Raw genomic sequence first — 21224 nt, 5'->3', positions numbered from 1 at the left:
TTCAAAGCCTTGGTTATATGAACTTGGCTCAAATATCAGCATCCTTAACCATTATAGGGCTTAATGAGCAGGGTGAAGAACTCTGAAGACTCGGGCACACATGGTCAGAACTGGCAGAACAGCAAAAGAAACAGATCAGGCTTGGCTCCGGTTTCTGGGAATAATATGGTCGGGTTTTGCTGGATGGCAGAGAAGTTTGCTGAAGGTGAGCCTTGGAAATGCATAGTGGTACTTGGGATGTTGAACTGATTCCCACAGCATCAGTTCAGGGAAGGCACTAGTGTGCCAGAGTTGCCAAAACGAATTACTACAGGTGGGGTAGTTGAAACAAAGTTTAATTATTCAGAGACCAGAACAGGGAGGTGCTTCTCCTCAACACAGATGTCCTTCCTTGCCCTCTGCGGCCTCTGGTAGTTTTAGGTTGTGGCGGTATCACAACAGCCTCTCTCTCCTCATGGCATGCTAGTGAGTGAGTTTCTATGTCAACCTGACACAGGCTAGAGTCAGGTAAGAAGAGGGAAACTAAGTTGAAAAAAAAATGCTTCCTTAAGATTGGCTTATAGGTAAGTCTGTGGAAATATTGTCTTAATTAGTGATTGATGTGGGATGGGCCAGCCCAGTGTGAGTGGTGCTATACCTGGGCGGGCGGCTCTGGGGTATGCAAGGAAGCAGGCTGAGCAAGCCATGAGGAACACGTTGGTAAACAGTATTCTACCACAGCCTCTGCATCAGCTCCTGCTTCCAGGGTCCTGCCTTGAATATTCTTGTAGTAATAAGGGGAGCGGCGGGGCTGCGTCCCCAAACACCCCAGCCGCCTGCCCGGCTCGGCTAGCTTATGCCCCGAAATAATTACACAGACACTGTATTCATTTAAACACTGCTTTGGCCCATTTCTATCTAGCCTCTTCTAGGCTAATTCTCACATATTAATTTAGCCCATTTCTAATCATCTGTGTAGCGCCCCTAGGTGCGCTTACCGGGAAGATTCTAGCCTATGTCCATCCTGGGTCGGAGCTTCATAGCGTGCATCTTCCCTGGAGCGGGCAGCATGGTGTCTCTCTGAAGGCGTCTGCTCTGGAGAGGAGAGCTGTCGAGTCTGACCTCACTTCCTCTCCCTCCCAGCGTTTTGTTCTGTTTACTCCTCCCACCTATCTCCTAACCAATGAGAGCCAAGCAGCTTCTTTTATTTTAACCAATGATCTTCCTCCATCATTTCCCCTTTTTCGGTTTAAACAAAAAAGGCTTTAACTTTAACATAGCAAAATTACATATAACAAAACAGTTATCAAGTAAAAGTTACATCAGAAACATTTATACATATAACAAAATTGACCGTAAATCTCTATCAATAAAGCAAAATCTATACTAATGCAAATTATTCATGTCTATATCATATCCCCCTTTAAATGTAAAAGAACATTTATAAACTATATTTGGGAACATGGGCGCAGTTTTTTCTCTCCAAACTGCTTCCTGCTGAATGGGGGCGTCGTTAATTAGGTCTTTCATGGTATAACCTGTGTGCTAGTTTCATCTCAGTTGGCAGTTGAGCAAAGCAATTTTCTGAAGATGTTCACAGCAAACCTTCAGGAGGACGTGGTCCATCATACCAAATCAGAATCGAAGAAATGAACAGGGTCTCATCCTCTGTGAAAACAAAATAAGAAACTTCTTTACAAAGCATCATATCCTTAGATCCAAACTCCGAAATCACACCCTCATGATATCCGTTCTGGTTCCACTTGTCAGCCCATATAATGAAATGTCTCTCTGTACTTAGCTCCTTCACAGTCAAAAATTTTAAAGAAAACACAATAATACAAAGAATCCAGACTCTCTGTGAATTTTTCATCTTTACGCGGCTTATTTTTACTCTATCACTTTACTTTATTCTGTCTCTTTAAAGACTTTACCTTTTTTTTTAAACCATTAACTTTATTCTCTATATTCTTTTTCTTCTCTCTCCCAAGCCTACGTACATTCATCCAACAGTGTGACTCATTTAGTGGTCTGAATCTGTCCTATTGTGAATCTACAATTTTTTACTATCCAGGAGCACTTTTGATTTGCGCCTTTAAATCACTAGGCACTTAAGAATCTAAGCTGTGACATTCCTACATTAACTTTTTGCTTTTTGAGCTTATATCTTTGACCTGTAGACCAGGCTGTCTTTGAACTCTCAGAGATCCGCCCATCTCTGCCTCCCAGGCATTGGGATTAAAGGTGTTTGCTACTACACCTTGAACTCACAGAGATCTGTTCGTCTCTGCCTTCTAGGCACTGGGATTAAAGGCGTGTGCTACCACACCTTGAAGTCACAGAGGTTTACTTTAAGAATTTTAACTTTTAGTCTTTATATATTTTTAACACACTTTAAACCATTTAGAAATTTTCTGTCTTTGAATCTCTCTTTACTGTATATCTCTCTTTTTCTGACCACAAGAGCCTTTAATTTACCAAGCAATATCAGTAGGACTAAAGGCATGGCTTTGCCAGCTAGATCCAGTCCATTCCTTAGCTTTCCAGCCTCATGGCGGGTATACAGGCTGCAGCCCTGTTTATAGCCACACCTCTATGGCGTTTCAAGGTCCCTGCCAGCCAGCGAGCTACAACAGACAACACTCAAGTCCTCTCTCAGTAGCCGGCCCTCCTGCCTCAAACAGTCAGAGTTTGCCCTGGCAGGGTGGCCCAGAAAGCCGGCATTTTTAAATGGTGCAGCTTTTTTCCTGCTACGGCTGAAAACCGAAAAGCATGTGTTCAGCTTTTCGTCAACACCGTTTAAGTGTTTCGTGGCAGGACCTCTTAATGAGCTGCAGGGTTTTGCAGCTAAAGCTGAGTCAGGAAAATTTCAAAATGGAGGACGTACCATTTTGTGCTAGCTCCATCACCAGGTAGGAGCTGCACTCAGCACTTTAATTCTGAGACTGAGCGTGCAGCACAGAAATTCTTTTCATCCAAGTAAACATCCAAATCTGACACGCAGAGCACTACGCAGTCTAAAAACACTTCTCTGTATGGCAGCAGGAATCTGCCATGCTCTTCCGCCTGCCTAAGCCTGATTCTGCCTTCTTCCCAGGAGCAGGCGGGGAGCTCTGAGTCATCATCAAGGTCTCAGAGCAATCTCCTTCTGATCCCAAGCAGGAACACAAACATAAAGCCAGAGTTTGCACTGGCGGCACAGCCCCAGGAAGCCACGCTTTGAAATGACACAGCATTTTTTCTGCTGCTGTTGCCGAATCAGGAAATCTCTCTACAGCACGCCACGAACAAACAGCAAAAATCTGTGTTAAATGCTCTCTTCCTTATTTTTAAGCCTTCTCAGGTTTTTTAAGTGGGTTTAGTCCATCACGTGGGCGCCATTTGTAGTAATATGGGTGGCGGCAGGGTTGCGTCCCCAAACACCCCAGCCGCCTGCCCGGCTCGGCTAGCTTATGCCCCGAAATAATTACACAGACACTGTATTCATTTAAACACTGCTTTGGCCCATTTCTATCTAGCCTCTTCTAGGCTAATTCTCACATATTAATTTAGCCCATTTCTAATCATCTGTGTAGCGCCCCTAGGTGCGCTTACCGGGAAGATTCTAGCCTATGTCCATCCTGGGTCGGAGCTTCATAGCGTGCATCTTCCCTGGAGCGGGCAGCATGGTGTCTCTCTGAAGGCGTCTGCTCTGGAGAGGAGAGCTGTCGAGTCTGACCTCACTTCCTCTCCCTCCCAGCGTTTTGTTCTGTTTACTCCTCCCACCTATCTCCTAACCAATGAGAGCCAAGCAGCTTCTTTTATTTTAACCAATGACCTTCCTCCATCATATTCTGTCCTGATTTCCTTTGATGATGGACTGTGATGTGGAAATGTAATCAAATTAAACACTTCTTCTCCAAGTTGTTTTTGGTCATCATGTTTAATCACAGCAGTGGTGACCCTAAGACATGGCTTTCTCTCTTGTGTCTCTCTGTTCCTCTGTCTCCTCTTAAAAGAACATCAGTAGGTGGAGTAGGACCCACTCTGATCCCATAGGCCCTCATCTTAAATCCCGCACTTCTGCAAAGATCTTATTCAGAGATAAGGTCACTCACAGTTTGAGTGACTGTGAATTTGGGGGATACACTGTTCAACCAAGGACAGAGGAGTATCCAGGACCGGAGAGGAGAGCTCTGTATTAGCTAGTTTTCTCTGAGACCAAACACCTGACAGAGAAATGCCTTAAAGGGGAAGAGATTTCTTCTGGATCAATTTTCTGGTTCACAGGGTTTCAGGTCAGCACTGTAGGTAAGGCATGACCGCGGAAGCACTCCTTCCATAGTGCTGGGAGTGTGTGTGTAGGCCTTCTCACACCTCCAAAGCCAAGGGCAGAGAACTGGAGCACAGTAGGAGGTGGGACTAACCTTCAAGGGCCCTCTCCTTGTAGACTGTGTCTCCTGGTGAGGCATCACTTGCTGGAGGATTCACTACGTCTCAAACAGCGCCCCCAGCTGGGGACGGTGTATTCAAGCACACCTCTGCTTGGTTAGGGCCATTCCACATTCAAACCATAACAAGCCTCTCCCGCAGGCCCCTCCACTAATGAAGCTCAGTCCTAGGCCAGGCAGCAGGGAGAGCTGCTGAAGTGTGCACACAAGATGGGGAACAGTGGTTTTGGAGCTGAGAGCTGGCACAGCCCAGCCCTGGGTCAGTTGATGGTGTAGCTGGCCGCTAGTTAGTTCCCTGCTGCTCAGTCCCGAAATAATATTACATTTACTGTCTCTTTACTCTTTTTTCTTCTCTCTCCCAAGTCTATGTACATTTTTTAAACACACTGTGTCTTATTGAGAGGACTTTTATGTCTGAATATGTCCCTATTGCATATCTGTAATCCTTTTCTGACCAGGATGGCTTCTTAAAATACTAAGTGCTTCCCAAAAACTTACGCGGCAAATATAAATTCCGCCAGTAATTGGGATCAGTCACCTCAGATGAAAGAATAGAGCTTTTCCTTGCTTTTCAGTTCAGTGACATAAAGAACCCAAGATGGCCAGGTGGCAGTCTTACATGCCCACTCAATGGGAATATTGTTTCACTCCTCCACACCCTCTTAGAGAGCCCGACTGTTTCTAGGTGGTGGGGATTTGATTCCGTGGACTTGAGCCCATTGGTGTATTTCCTTTGCTGCGAGGTGATTTCCTTGATCAGGAGCTGCAAATACCCTGAGGATGCCGTTGGTGAATAAGACATTTGGGCATCCACAGATGGTCTCGCTGGCTAAAGCAGTATGGGCCAGGAAGGTTTCCAGAGTGTGTTTACACTCCAGTGAGAATGAGCCTCTATCCTCATCAAAATGGAAAGGGGCCACGTAGTCATTCTGTCGCCAAGTGACTTGGTGGCTGCCTGGAGCATGGTGACATGTGGAGGACTCCATAATGGGTCACAACATTTGCAGATTAGGTTTGAAATAGTAGCAGTAGCCAGTTAAGTGTTGGCAGGGAGAATTCATGTCATTGAGTCCATACATATCCTCCATCCCTGTCACAGTGTCTATGTTTAGACAACTAATTGGACAGGCCTGAGAAGAGGCTGGCATTGATAGGGCATGTCACTGTATCAAGTGATTATAAAAACCTCCTCTACAGGGAGCGGGAAGGCCTTTGTTGAGCCTTCACACTGTACACAAACATGTTCGTTATTTGTCACCCACTTCACTTTCCCCCAGACTGCCTTGTCACAAGTCTTCCCATTGCTGGTCAAGTGTCTTCACTATCCAGGGAACCCAGTACCCACTCTTCATGACTCAGTACAGCAATCTCTCAACACAGAGTGAGCCGTCAGTGATGGTTTAAATAGGGATGAGATAGGCATCCACATCCCATTCTTCCAAGGTTTTGATGGTTGCTGAAGCAGTCGTGGGTCATTCCAATTCTCACATGAGTACCACAATCTCTTGCTTTTACTAACTTTTATTACTAGACCACAGAGGTATTTTAGATTCTGAGGAAATAGCTTTAGTTTTTTTGTTAAATCCTGTTGTCTTAGGAGCGGCGGGCTACTTTCCCGGCACCCAGCCGCCCGCACGGCTAGCTTTACCCGAAATAATTACATGGAAACTATTCTTTTAAACTGCCTGGTCCATTAGTTTCAGCCTCTTAACCCATTTCTAATAATCTATGTAGCATCTTAACCTGTGTCTGTCTGGAGTGGGCAAACCATGGCGACTACCTGACTCAGCTCCTTTCTCCCAGCATTCTGTTCTGTTTACTCCACCCACCTAAGGGTTGGCCTATCAAATGGGCCTAGGCAGTTTCTTTATTAATTAACCAACAAAAGCAACAGATTAGAAAGAAATCACTCCCACATCAAAATCCTGTGTGAATATGTGTGTGATATGAATGAACATGGAGGTATATTTGTGGAAATCAGAAGACAGTTTTGTGGAAATTGTTCTGTCTTCCACCTCTACGCTGTTTCTGGGGATTGAACTCAGGTCATCAATCTTGGACAAGCAAGTACTTTACCCATTGAGCCATCTTGATGACCTTAACTTCAGTCCTGAGTCCAGGTCCTAAAATGTGTGGGAATTTAATCTTTTAAAAATGTAATCGTTAACTGAATATAGGCGTTTAGATCAATTTGCATTATATACATGAAGTCTAGAAACTGACGGGTCATGTCTGTTCACTGTGAAAATGGAGGCCAGGATTTTGGCCGCTACTCCTAGAAGTTCTTTGTTTCAACTAATATCATAATTGGTCAAACATTGGGCATGGAGATGACTGGCTGCGCTCACACTGGAACAAGGACTAGGGTATGGGCCCAGCCTCCTTTAATGTTCCTACAGCATTCTGCCCACCGGAAAGATGACAAGGGGGAAATGTTCTGGTCTTCTGGACCAGGAAATAGAGGATGGATTAGATGGCAATGGTCACATCTTCATTTTCTCTCCTATAGCCTCTTTTACCTTTCCTCAGATGCCACACAAATAACTCAAATAGAAATGAGGAACTGAAACCCAGGGGAAAATGCCCAGACCATGAAGAAATCTTTCTAATGCCATAAACTTACACAGCTCAGGAACTATGAGCATAGAAAGCCTGTTTTGGTCAAACTAGAACTGACTACTCATCTTACTAGTGGTCCAGATGTTTTCATATTTTCTATGTGACATTGTTACTGTGGGCATTGATAAAAATTCAAGCAATCATTTTGTTTGTTTGGGTTTGTTTTGACTTAGACCTTCAGGTAGCCCAGGCTGACCTCAAATTAGCTACATGGCTTCAGAATGATCCTGCTACCTCTACCTCCCAAATGCTGGGACTGCAGGAATGTGCTGTCATATCCAGGTGTGTTTCTGGTCTGTTTACTTGCTTGCTTTGTTTTTTAAAGAAAGAGTTTTTCTGTGTAGCTCTGACTGGCCTTGAACTCAGAGATCCACCTGTCTTTGTCTCCTGAGTACCTGGATTAAAGTCAATTCTGTTCTTTTTAAAGTTCTGTGGCCCAGCTCCCAGCTCCTGCAGGCACTCCCTGGGAACACACAGGCCACTCTGACCAAGGAAGCAAGTAGGCTAACTACTGATCTTCAACTCTCCCTTCATTTCTTCAAGTCCAATCTGCTGTCTCCTCCCAAGCTCTGTAGCATGCCTTCTGCTGTGGCCTCTCCTCACTCTCTGACCTCATTCCCAGGGAAATAAGTAGATCTTGGTGGAACACTCTGATCTCCTCCCTCTTATGAAGCACCTCCATTGCCTTCAGCCCATCCCCACTTCTAAGTCTCAGGTGCCAAAACCAAGAAATACATTTTACTCTGTGCCCACACCTAGCAGGACTTCAAATTTTTCCTATAGGCAACACAGTCACCATGCCCTCCTACGAACAAGAGAGGAAACAGAAGAAACCAAGGAACGAAACACCCAATCAACAAAGACAAGACTAGAGATCAGTACCTAGAATTACAATCTTCCCAACCCCAGAAGCCTAAAAGACAGCAAATAAAAGCCCACAATCAAGCCAGGCAGTGGTGGCGCATGCTTTTAATCCAAGCACTTGGAAGGCAAAGGGAGGTGAATCTTTGAGTTCGAGGTCAACCTGGTCTACAAAATTTTAAAAACACACACACACACAAAGCAAAACAAAAAACTAACAATCAATACCAGCCAGAACAATATGTCCCAACTAGAGACCAACAACCCTACCAAAGCATTCCTGAATAGTCCAGAATAATTGAAGCATGAGTAAAAGACCTTAAAACAGCCTTTATGATAGAGGTCCTTAAAGAGGAAACAAATTCCTTAAATACATCTATGAAAACACAAACAAATAGTAGAAGGAAATGAATAAAATTTTTCAATAAAATCCTGAAAATGAAAATAAAATTGAAAAAAACAGAATGAAGATAATCTGGAAACAAAAAATTTAGGAACTCAAACAAGAACCCCAGAGTCAGCATCACCAACAGAATACAAGAGATGGAAAAGACACTTACCGGCATTAAAGACATGACAGAAGATACATTGGTCAATAAAAATGTTAAATCTAAAGAGTTCCTAGCACAAAACATACAGGAAATCTAGGACACTATGAAAAGACTAAGTGCAAATATAATAGGAATAGAGGTAGGAGAAGAAACACAAATCAAAGGCACAGAAAATATTTTCAACAAAAAATCATAGAAGAAAATTTCTCCAAAGAATAATATGCCTATCAAAGTACAAGAAGCATGTAGAATACCAAATAGATTAGACAAGAAAAAAAGTCTCCTTGGCACATAATAATCAAAACACTAAACATACAGAACAAAGAAAGAATATTAAAAGCTACAAGGGAAAAAGACCAAGTAACATATGAAGGCATACCTAGTAGAATTATACCTGACTTTTCAATGGAGACTCTAAAAGCCAGAAAAGCCTGGACAAGGTGCTACAGACTCTAAGAGACCACAGATGCCAGCGCAGACTACTATATCCCACAAAGCATTAAATTACGGAAAAAATAAGATATTCCATGACAAAGTCAAATTTAAGAAATATCTACCAACAAATTCAACCCTACAGAAGGTGCTAGAAGGGAAACTTCAGCCTAAAGAGTTAAACTACATCCAATGAAACACAGGAAATAAATAATTCCAGGCTATCAAAATAAAAAGAAGGGCAGCCTCCATGCACACACAACAACAATAAAATAACAGGAATCAACAATTGTTGGTCATTGATAGCTCTCAGCATTAATGATCTCAATTATCTATTAAAAAGGCATAGACAGACATAATAAATGAGAAATCAGGATCTATCCTTCTGCTGCATCCAAGGAACACCTTAGCATCAAGGATAAACATTACCTAAGGGTGAAGGGTTGGAAAAAGATATTCCAAGCGCAAATGGGCCTAAGAAACAAGTTGGTGTGGCCACTTCAATATCTTATAAAATAGACTTCACATCAAAACTGGTTAGAACAGATAGGGAAGGATACTACATACTCATCAAAGAAAAAATCCATCAGGAAGACATTTCAATTCTTAACATCTATGCTCCAAATACAAGGGCACCCAAGTTTATAAAAGAAATACTACTATGGTGTGGGATAGTTGTCTGTATTCTGTCAATCATGTTATAAATAAACGCTGATTGGCCAGGCAGAAAATATAGGCGGGAAAACCAGACAGGAAGTAGAAATGATGCAAGGAGAACAGGAGAATTCTGGGAAGGAGAAGCTGATTCCTCACACTCCTGCCCAGACCACCAAAGCAGCAGGATGTGATCTGCCCCACTGAAAAAAGGTACTGAGCCACATGGCTAACATAGATCAGAAAAATGGGTTAATCAAGATGTGAGAGTTAGCCAGTGGGAGACTAGAGCTAATGGGCCAATCAGCTTATAATTTATGGAGACCTATGTGTGATTTTCTTTGGGGCTAAACAGTTGTGGGGTACTGGGTGGGACAAAAACCCCAACAAGCCAGCCTAGCCCCTCATGTTACACTACTACAGTTTAAATCATATATTGAACCTCACACACTAATTGTGGGAGACTTCAATACCCCACTGTCTTCCAGTAGATAGGTCATCCAGACAAAACCAAACAGAGAAATGCTGGAGCTAACTCAAGTTATAAACCAAATGGACCTAACAGGTGTTTACAGAACATTTTATCCAAACACAAAGAATAGATCTTCTTCTCAAAACTTCATGGAACTTTCTCCAAAATTGATCACATACTGAGATACAAAGCAAATCTCAACAGGTACAAGAAAATTGATATATCACACTGCATCCTATCTGACCACCAAATATAATATGTACTCACTCATAAGTGGCTTTTAGACATAAAGCAAAGGAAACTAGCCTACAATTCACAATCCCAGAGAACCCAGACAACAATGAGGACCCTAAGAGAAACATACATGGATCTAATCTACATGGAAAATAGAAAAAGACAAGATCTCCTGAGTAAACCGGGAACATGAGGACCATGGGAGAGGGTAGAAGGGGAAGTGAGAGGAAAAGAGGGGAGAAAAATATCTAGCTCAATAAAAACATTTTTTTTAAAGTTGCCAGACACACACTGGAAAAAAGACAGCATCTTCAACAAATGGTGCTTTTCAAATTTGATGGCTGAATGTAGAAGAATCCAAATAGATCCATACTTATCATCATGCACGAAACTCAACTCCAAATGGATCAAAGACCTTAACATAAAGCCAAATACACCAAATCTGATCGAAGAGAAAGTGGTCTTTAACTCATGGGAACAGGAAAAGACTTTCTGAATAGAACACGATTAGCACAGGCACTAAGATCAACAATTAATAAATGGAACCTCATGAAAATGAGAAGCTTCTGCATGGCAAAGGCCACCATGATTCAGATAAAGCAGCAGCCTACAGAATGGAAATAGATTCTTTCCAAGTCCCCACCCAATAGAGGGCTAGTGTCCAGAGTATATAAAGAACTAAAGAAATTAGGTATCAAGAAAACAAATAACCCAGTTTTTAAAATGGGGTACAGATCTAAGCAGAGAATTCTCAATAGAGGAAACTCAAATGGCTGAAAAACACTTAAAGAAATGTTTAACATTCTTAGCTATCAGGGAAATTCAAATCAAAACTCCTTTGAGATTTCATCTTACATTTGTTGGAATAGCTAAAACCAATATAACAAGTGACAGCTTATGCTGGTGAAGATATGGAGTAAGAGGAACAGTCACCCATTGTGAGTGGGGATGCAAACTCTTACAGCCATTGTAAATCAGTGTGGTGGCTGCTTAGGAAGATGGTAATTGGTCTACCTTAGACCCAGCTATACCACTCTTGGGCATGTACCTAAAGGATACTTCATCCTACCACAAAGACACTTGCTCAACCATGTTCATTGCTGCTCTGTTCATAATAGCCAGAAACTGGAAACAACCTAAATGTCCCTCAACAGAATAATGGATTAAGAAAATGTGGTACATTTAACATGAAGTATTACTCAGCCATTATAAAATGACATCGTGGAATATGCAGGCAAATAGATGAAACTAGAAAAAAATCATCCTGTGTGAGTTATCCTAGATCCAGAAAGAAAGACAAATATGGTTTATATTCACTTATATGTGGATATTAACTGTTAAGTCAATGATAATCAAGCTGCAATCCATAGAACCACAGATGGTGGATATAGATTAAGGAACTAGAAGGAAAAGATAGATATCACTAGGAAAGAGAAATAGAATATATAGTTATGGATGAATGGGGGAGGGCTGGACTATGAAGGTCAAGTAGAGACAGGAAGAAATAATTATGGAAGGGAATATTGAAAGAGACTGAAAACTTATGGGGCATTCAAGGGGCAGAATGGAAACCTAATACAGTAAAATTTTCCTAAAATATATACATATATGAAGGTGATCAAAATGAAATCTCCAAATTATGGGGGAGATAGAACCCCAATTTGCCATCTTTTCTTACCAATGAAGCTTCCAGTATTGAGAATTGAGAAGTGGTTACATCTAATTGAGTTGTTGGCTAACAGGGCCCAATGGGAATCCCCAAATAACTCAAACTGTTGCCAAGACTATAGGGTGTTCTCCACAAACTGACAGCAAGACCCCATTGCTGAAGACAACGCCTACACAACTCACTGGACATGGAGATATTGACCTGGTATCTACAGTGAGCCTTCACCCCTACATTTCAGCATCTCTGGTACAGAAAGGTACCCTGCAGGCTATCAAAAGCAAAGGGTAAACATCAAGCCAGCCACAACCTAAAAAATTCGCTAGGGCAATGGTGGCACAGAGCTTGTGGGAGTAATTAACCTGTACCTGAACTGACTTAAGGTCCACCCCATGAGATGGTGACCAAGAACCTGAGACTAGATATCCTGGGAACCTCTGGTGAACCTAATACTGGTCTAAGATAAGAAAATAAGTGTAGAGATAAAATGACTCCTAATGATATTCTGCTATACTCATAGATCAGTGCCGTGTTCAGCCATCACTAGAGAAGCTTCCCTTTGCAGAGATGGGAACAAATACAGAGGGAGACCCACAGACAGTCATTATGAAGAGAGTGAGAGACTTTGGATGTCCTAAATGGGATATCTCCATCAAATCCATTCCTGAAGACCTTGGGGAACCCTGCAGAAGAGAAGATGGAAAGAGTAACAACCAGAGGGGATGGAGAACACCAAGAAAACAAGGTCTTCTAAACCAACATGATCAAAGATTGTATGAACTCACAGAGACTAGAGCAGCACAGGCAGGAACTGTCCAGGTCAGCACCAGGTCCTCTGCGTGTATATTATGGCTTCCAGTTTAGTGTTAGGGGATTCCTGAGTGGGTCTTTGGTTCTTGTGGGGTTTTTTTTTTAGGTCCTTTTCCTTCTGTTGGTTTGTCTTGTCCAACTTCCATGTGAAAGTTTTTGTTTTATTATATTTCATTTTGTTGTATGTAGTGAAACACCCCCTCCCACACACACACACAAAAGAATGAATGGATGGTTGGATGGATGGATGGATGGATGGATGGTTGGATGGATGGATGGAGGGATGGATGGATGGAGGGAGGGAGGGAGGGAGGGATGGATGGATGAAACATAGCCACTAGGATAAAGGTTAACAACTGAGCTATCATTTATACATGCTGGGAGAAAGAAAGTCTATTTTCTCCAATAAAGTGACAATGGGTATATCATGAACTCATGTTCAGTGATAGTTAACCAATGTATTATGGGCCCTACAGGGTTTGTTTGCTTTTTGGCTACAGTTGGGTGGGTTTGTTTGTTTTGTTTTGTTGGTGTTGGTTTATTTTTGTTTTGGGGGTTTTGTTTGTATTGAGTTTCTGTTTTTTGAGAAAGAACTTAAAGCTGGGTGGGTAGGGATGAGGAAAGAATTTGGAAGGACTTTGGAGATGGGAAGACCATCACAAAATATATTTAAATTTTAATTTAAAAAATTGTTTTAAATAATATATTATAAAAGAAATGAAAGAAAGTGCTGTGATTTCAGATGCCAACAGGTCATGGGCTGATTTTTAAAAACATTCCATTAGAGGCTGACTAGGTGCTAATCAGTATTTTCAGAAGCACTTCATTCCAGGAATCTCTATTGCAGTTCAAAAACTATAATCATCAAAAAGAAAGAAATAACACCCTTTAGGAGATGTATCAAGCGTTCCTGAGCCAGAGGCAGGCATCAAATGATTACTAGGTGATGGAGAAAAAAACAGTAAAAATTACAATCCAGCTGCCTCTCTTTTCAGTTCTGGGATAAATCATTTTTCTCTCAATGTCACAGAGTATAACAAAAAAATAGATGCACTGAAAATTGTACTTGAAAGTGGCAGCAATATCAATACATTGTTTCAGGAACATTGAGCTTGCTACAGCCAAGCACTATTTAGTATCAATACCGGGGAATTGCGGTTGCCTCCTGGTGTTTTAGTCTCATTAGGAAAAGAATTTAAGAATGGACTCAAAAAGAAGTTCAAGGACAATTTATTTGTTTAAAAGAAAAACACCTGAGCCACGCCTTTAGCCTTTAATCCCAGCACTCGGGAAGCAGAGGCAGGCGGTTCTCTGTGAGTTCGAGGCCAGCCTGGGCTATAAGAGCTAGTTCCAGGACAGGCTCCAAAGCTACAGAGAAACCCTGTCTCGAAAACCAAAAAAAAAAAAAAAGAAAAAAACACCCGAGGGCAGGTGAGTTGTAAATCCAGCAGGGCTCAGAGGAAGATAATGGAGAAGGGGGAGGGGAGACCATGGCAAAAGAGAAGCATTGAAGATGCACATAATTTTGGGGGAAGCCTGAAGTGTGACAGGAAGCATGCTTAGAGCAGAAAGAGCAAGAAAAAAGAAAGCTATGTTTGTTTATGCCCATGTTCTGTAAGAGACTGTGGTAGAGGGTGGGAATTCAGAGGGGTGAAGCACAGTATCTCATTAAAGGACTTTATTAAAGTCGCTTATCTCTTTAGTGTTGCTTACAGCAAGCCTTCCTTCCTAGGGGCAGTCCTTTGGCCAGGTAATTGACACAAACCAATAGCAAGGCTAGTTCTCCCCAGGACCGAGATTCTATTCTCTTAGTCAGACGAGGGTTTCCTTAAAAGGTCATTATTGCTACTCTTAAGGTATCAGGCTTATTTCAAAGATTGTGGCAATGATCATGCTTGGCTAAATTTTAGAGAATACCTTTCAGAAAATATTTAATTCAGTGCTACAATTAGTACTGTTACGTTGTAAGATACAAGGGCTTAACTTTAAAGATGCTTCTCAAGAGGTCGGATGCGTGAGGAGACACGTTGAGCCATCTTGAATAATTAAATTTATATAGTGTTCTAGATATTTTGATCTTATTTAATCCCACTAACAGGAACTATGATCATTTAAAAAGGAAATGGAGCACTTGGGAATTCTATGGCTGAACACACTATGATCCGAGTCCTTCCAACTCCCGGGTCCGTCCACCAAGTTCCGGAATACTATGGTTGCTCTTTCCACAACAAACCAAAGATGCCAGCACTAGTTTCGGGAGCTTCCGTCTTGGGGATATAGGCCTTGGAGACTCATTTTCATTTCTACCTCCTCCTCACATTGGCCGTCTTAAACCCCCGCGCCTGTCCACAATTCTAATCTGGTTCCCTTCAGCATCTCCACCCGGCCCTCTAGGCACCAGGAATACGGGGTGACCCGGACTCCGGGGTACACACCGGAAGCGGCGGCAATGTTTAACGTAAGAGGAAGTAGGTGACAGCGCGGCCTGTGGTTGGGCGTTACAGGAGCTGGTACCTCACGCTGAAGGTTCCCCAGCGTCGGGAAAGCTGGGAAGTTTCCGCGAGCTCAGCCGGCTCGGTCCCGCGCGCCCAGCCCTGGCTTGCGGCGCGTGTGAGGACTGCTCGTAGGCCACCGGCTGGAAGGGAGTCGGTCTGAATTAGGGAAAGGAGCCCAGCTTCCCCGTCACATCAGCAGGCTGTTCCCCGCTGTTCTTTACCCCAACCCCGAGGGCGGTGCTGGCTTCAGCTCTTGCTTGTGAAGGAGTGGCTGGGGCTCAGACGGTAACGTCAATTGGCGCGGTGTTTGCAGGTGGGACAGATCTGCATTCAAAGCAAGTTCCCGCTACCGCCAGAGCCCTTGTTCTTCTTACGGGTTTCAAGCTTTGGGTGCCAGGGTGGCAGGGACTCCACAGACTGAGTAAGTCTCAGACGGCTCTGAGAATTTTGATTTTCAGCAGTTGCCCTAGACGAATGACATCGCTCCTGTGTGAATGAGCAGCAAGGTGCTCTGGTCAGAGGCCTTTGGGGACCCCCGCTAACCCTCGTCTTATGCCTTTAAGACCTCAGAGATGAGGGCTTCCTTCGCACATCTCGCTCTGCTGGAGAGTTGGATTTGATCGTTTCATTAACGCCTTGGGGCAGCTGACAGGCTCTTCGTGTCTCTACCTGATATAGGTTGTTGTTGATGAGACAGGCTCTCAGTATTTAACTCAGGCTTCCTGGATGCTGAGATTACAGGAGTGTGCTGGTAAACCATACTTCTTATCACCTAAGGAGATTTATAAGCATGGAGCCCCGAACCCAGATCTACTCTTGTGGATCAGAAGGTCTAGGAGATGGGGCTTGGGGATCTGTAGGCTGAGCGTTAATATAACTGTGTTCTCTTTGGGAACTTGAAGCTTTCCTAGACCCATAAAGAAGTGGCTCATAAATTCAGAACATGTGTCCTGACCCTCCTGTATTCTGTATTTGCCACAGGGTATAATTAGTGGGCGAAAATGTACGGGATTTGATTAGCTTAAGGCTGAGCCTTGATAAAAGCTGAACTTTTAGTCGGTATTGATTTCTCTGAGTGACTTTGTAAGTCACTAAACCTCTGCTCCCCATATATATTAGCATCTTACCTTTCTCTGTTTCTTGTAAGCATAGAAATGAAATCTTTCCTAAATCATAGTTTTGAAAGTGGGATATGAATATTTTAGATTTTAATTTAAATTTAATTTTAGTGGACAAATTCTTGTATGTATTTATGGGATACTGTGACGTTTTGATACATGCTTGTGATATAGAAAGAGCACAAAATGAATACATTTATTACTTCACATGCCATTTTGTGACAGAAATATTTAAAATCTACTCTTTGTAACTATGAAATACCCAGGATTTGGTGTTTATGGTTATTATTCATGCAGTAGATCAGTAAAACTCACCTTGTCCAAATGAATCTTTGTACTTTGGATCCACAGTGTCCTTTTTCCCATTTAGCCCCCTTCCCTAGTCACAAGGAATCACATTCTACTCCTAGGGCCTCAGCTTTCTTCAGTCTTTATGTGTGAGGTCATGTAGGATTTGCCTGTTTGTGCTTCTCTTACACTTGGCCAAAGTCCTTCTGGTTCCTCTGTCATGTCTACTTTTAAAACTTCTGGGGACGCTCATACAACCAGTGTAAGCAGTAATGCATGAGGAAGCTGGGTCTTGACGTTTTCTTTTTTCCCGCTTTTTGAAGCAGGGTTTCTCTGGGTAGCCCTAACTGTCCTGGAACTCTGTAGAGCAGGCTGGCCTTTGAATTCACATAGATCTCCTGCCTCTGGCTCCTGAGAGTTGGGACTAAAAGCAAGCACCGCCACACCTGACTTGGCCTGTTTTTCAATATTCGTGTTAAGGGGCGTGTTCTGCTCTTGAGACTAATATGAATAGCACAGTCTATGTGTGATAGACTGACTGCCTACTGAGAAAGTGCTGTGATAGCCAGCAGTCCAAGTGAATCAGCTTCTGACAGTTGATTTATGTAGGCGCTCTATCTGCTGTTGTGCTGTCTCTTCTGACCAAAAGGGCTTTAATTACTCATTAGGAGGCCAGGCTCTCACAGTCTTTAACAAAGCACTCATTTCTTTTTGAACACAGGTAACCATCCCATGGTTTGACTCAGGAATGAAATCTTCTGAAATCTCAGAACAGAAAGCTTTGTGTTCAGTATGGATGACAAAAGACGGCGAGCCCGAGTACAGGGAGCCTGGGCTGCTCCGCCAGGCAAGAACCTGCAGGGACTGTGTGGGTGTGGACAGCCGCCATCGTCCTGTTTTTACCCTTTGCTCTGTAATGAACGCCCACTCTGGTTGTTCACAGTTTTCTTTAGAAATGCCTGGCATTTGTCTGATCTGGTCGATGGTGAGCTAAGGGCATTAACTTGGCTCCTCCTGTTTAGTCAGTACCTTCAGCGTGGGTGGAGCCTGGTTGTTGCCTTGCCAATTACATTTTGGGGTCATAAGTCATCTTCAGGGAGGTTTATCGGCTCTTGTTTGAGGCCCTTCTCTCTTGTTTCAGCTACTACTGGTAGGAGCCATCTTCCCCAGACACCGGGGCAGGCCTGGCGGAGGAAGCAGCTGCCTGACAGAGAGTTTGTGTTCCAAGAGCCTCAGCTGGTAAACTGCTGTTTCTCCTTCAGTGGTAACAGAGATGTGCTTACAAAAGCTGGGTTTCTGGAGCCAGTGCCGCAGCGGTGGCTGAATGGGTGTACTTAAGAGTAGCAGAACAAAAGGAGTCTAATAATAATGAAATGTGAACTATTTTGGTTTTCTTATCTGCCTGAAGATTCTTTGTATTCTGTCCTCATTGCATGGCCATGTTTCCCTCCAAACCCTCTGTCTTTTTTGATGGGGGGAGAGGCAGGGAAGCTGTACCATGGCTACCGCTTCATGGTATACTGTGACAAGAGCTTGCATTATCTAGCTAAGTTTTAACAGTTCTATAATGATGTTCTCTTCAGAATTGTTACAGAAAATCCTTCTGAAATTTCAGTGATTATACCAAAATGCCTGATTTTTTTAGCCCCCAGCCCCATAGGAAATAAATGTAAAAAACATAGATGACTCAGTTTTGGGGGGACAAAGGCGTTGCAGGGCGGGCCCAGAGTCTTATGTATGCTAGGGAAGTGCTCTCTCTTGAAGTAACTCCCAGTTCTTTTTTTATTTTCATGTGTGTGTTATGCAAATGCATGTTTATATGTATGGGTACACATGTGTATGTGCCTATAGACGTGTGTGCAGAGGCCAGAGGTTGACATCAGGTATTGTCCTCAGTTGCTCCCCACATTATATCCAGTCAGGGTCTCAGCTGAATACAGACTGTTCTAATGAGCGGGCCTGCCCTGGGAGTTCCCTGTCTCCACCTCCCGAGCTCTGCATTGCAGATAAGCCTCTGCACCCACTCAGCATTTACATGGTGTGGAGAATTTGAGTTTAGTCTCTCATGCTTTTGTAGCCATCTCCTCAGCCCCTTCACTTAAAAGAATAATAAAATGAAAAAATACAGTTTAAAAGTTAGGGATCTTGGTATAGTAACAAACATATAGATGGGCGGTTCTCAACCTTCCTGATGCTGCAGCCCTTTAATACAATCATCATGTTGTGGTGGCCTCAACCATACTCTTATTTCATTGCTACTTCATAACTGTGCTGCTGTTAGGAATTGTAATGTAAATATCTGTGTTTTCCAATGATCTTAGGCGACCCCTGTGAAAGGGTCATTCAGCTCCCAAAGAGGTCATGGCTCACAGATTGAGAACTGCTGATATAATAATTATCAAAACTCCTCTTAGAATGTATCTTCTACTTTAAAAAAAAGTCTTTTTTTTATTAATAAAAGGTTTCTGCAGAGTGTCTGGCTAACGGGAAAGTTGACTAGTTCTAATTGTATCACATTTTCGGTCATCTGGCCAGTGTGACATAGTTCTAGGAACTACAGGAACAATGCTTTGTTGGGGTAGTGGTGGTGGGATGGAAAAAGGATGGGTGTAAACCTGCCTTGTTTTGGCTAGAAATGAGAGGTATGTGCTATTCTTGACCCTTGGGAACCATCCCCGAGTTCAGATCTGCCTGTTTCCTTGCAGGTTGTGCGTACAGTCCCAGAACCCAGAGTGATTGAGTAAGTAAGCATTGCCCACAGTGAAGTGCATAGCCAGGGTCTTTCCCTCTATGACTTTCCCTTTAAAAAGAACATGGCTGGAAGGAATAGTCTACCTCAGTCGTTGAACTTGATCTTTTGAGGAGACTTCCTGGGTTTACCGATGGTATAGAAAACACAGCAAGATCTCTGCACATTCAATTCTAACTCTGGGGTTGATTTCCTGGCCCCGTTTCATTGGTTTCTGGAAGAGTAGACTGGGTACAGAAAAGACATTGTCCTGAGTCACTGTAGCCTGGCTTGCTGGGAAGCCCTGAGTGCCCTTTTGCTAGCAGTCCTTATGAAAACTGCTGTGAACTAGATGACCCTGCATCCCATGTACTAAAACCATGGGCTTGGTGCTGAGCAATTTAATCAATGTTAAATGTTCCTCTTATATTCATTTGTGTCTGGAATGTTTTCCAAAGCAGGTGTGAGATATATTGGCTTCTTTTCTCCTGCCTCTCACTTTCCACCTGATGTAAATAAACTATCAGTATGAGCTATACTTTTATGTTAGCAATTAGCATTAGATGGATGTTCTTGCCTATGAGCAGTCTATTATGCTATAAAGATATTTGTAGACTGGTTTTACAAGAATTTGAAACTCACACGAATATCAACATAATTTCAGTAATTATCTAGACACATCTTTGCAACTAGTTAGCTATATAACTAGTCCTGAGTTCTTTCCATCTCTCTAGAATTTGATTTTCTTCTTTGTATGTTAAGGACTAGTAGTAAAGTCACTTAAATCCGGCTTAGGTCTACTAGTCTTTGACTGTTTGAACGGTACCTATGCAGTATCACCTCCTTTGGTGGTAGAGAGAACAAAGCCACGAAACCATTACAGTTGGGATTAAAAGGGAGGGATGCAGTCGTTAAGTTTGAAAGTTGAGGGAAATGTCACAGCATCTCTCCCTAGGTGTTCGGGGCTCAGCCTTGCTGTGTCCAAAGTTAACTCGCCTAGGCTTTGTTTGCCAGTTCCCAGAAATGTGCTCCATGTTTGGAGTGAGAGAGTTTCTAGATACAGTTCTGTATATCTCATTAAAGCACAGTATTTATATCCTCGGAATCTATTTAGACAACTTCCATAGTAGAATGTGGTCCTTGAGAAATAAATGCTAGCTGTGCTCAGTCAGCTGCCCAGGAGCCTAGTGCAGAGGTCAGGAACCACTGGCCCCTGAGAGAGGTGATAGGAAAACCTTTAAAGTAGTAAATGATCTGTGTGCTCTATTGCTTTTCTGCCATGAAACTTGCACCTGTATGTCTGTGTTTCACACCTTTCCACACTGGATTAAATTCAGCAAGTTTTGTTTGTTTGTTTGGTTTGGTTTTTATTTTTTGAGACAGGGTTTCTCTGTAACTTTGGATCCTGTCCTGGGATTTGCTCTGCCCACCAGGCTGGGCTTGAACTTACAGAGATGTGTCTGTCTGCCTCTGCATCCCAAATACTTAAAGGCATGTGCCACCTCTGCCCAGCATTCAGCAAGCTTTTATCACCCATCCGCTGTGTGTAAGGTGTGAGAATAAGCCACTCTTTGCCCCTTAAAAGACCCACATCTAACAAATAGAATAGACATTTAAACAAGTTGTAATTTTGTACATAAGATCTAATACTGGCACAGGGTGAGATGGGTCATGTTACTGCACAAATTAATGGTCAGGGAAGTTTTAGAGGTGAGGTGCAGTGAGATTTTTGTAGGGGAAGTGAGAAGCTTTCCTTGCACCAGACTGGGAGGTGAGTTGGATAGGGGCTGCTGGCCGGTAGGGAAGTATTCCTGCGTACAGAAACATGGGCTGGAAACTCCTATAGTGCTGTAGTAAAGGAATGCAAGCGGTTGCTGCTGAGGATGG

The 21224-nt window shown here is 42.9% G+C and overlaps 1 protein-coding gene across 1 annotated transcript in view; it reads left to right on the top strand.

The window, feature by feature from the left end:
• Positions 1-15205: 15205 nt before the first annotated feature.
• The window catches only part of Alkbh3 (alkB homolog 3, alpha-ketoglutarate dependent dioxygenase), a 35834-nt gene continuing 29815 nt past the window's right edge, over positions 15206-21224 (top strand). The window contains 4 exon segments of the mRNA XM_075961499.1: positions 15206-15624; positions 17331-17456; positions 17751-17848; positions 19315-19349. Coding sequence (XP_075817614.1) covers positions 17402-17456; positions 17751-17848; positions 19315-19349 — 188 coding nt within the window. The 5' untranslated portion in view covers positions 15206-15624; positions 17331-17401.

The sequence above is a fragment of the Microtus pennsylvanicus genome, chromosome 2 (genome assembly GCF_037038515.1).
Source record: "Microtus pennsylvanicus isolate mMicPen1 chromosome 2, mMicPen1.hap1, whole genome shotgun sequence".
NCBI lineage: Eukaryota > Metazoa > Chordata > Mammalia > Rodentia > Cricetidae > Microtus > Microtus pennsylvanicus.
The sequence above is the reverse complement of the archived record's forward strand: the minus strand, read 5'-3'. Positions and strand labels throughout refer to the sequence as shown.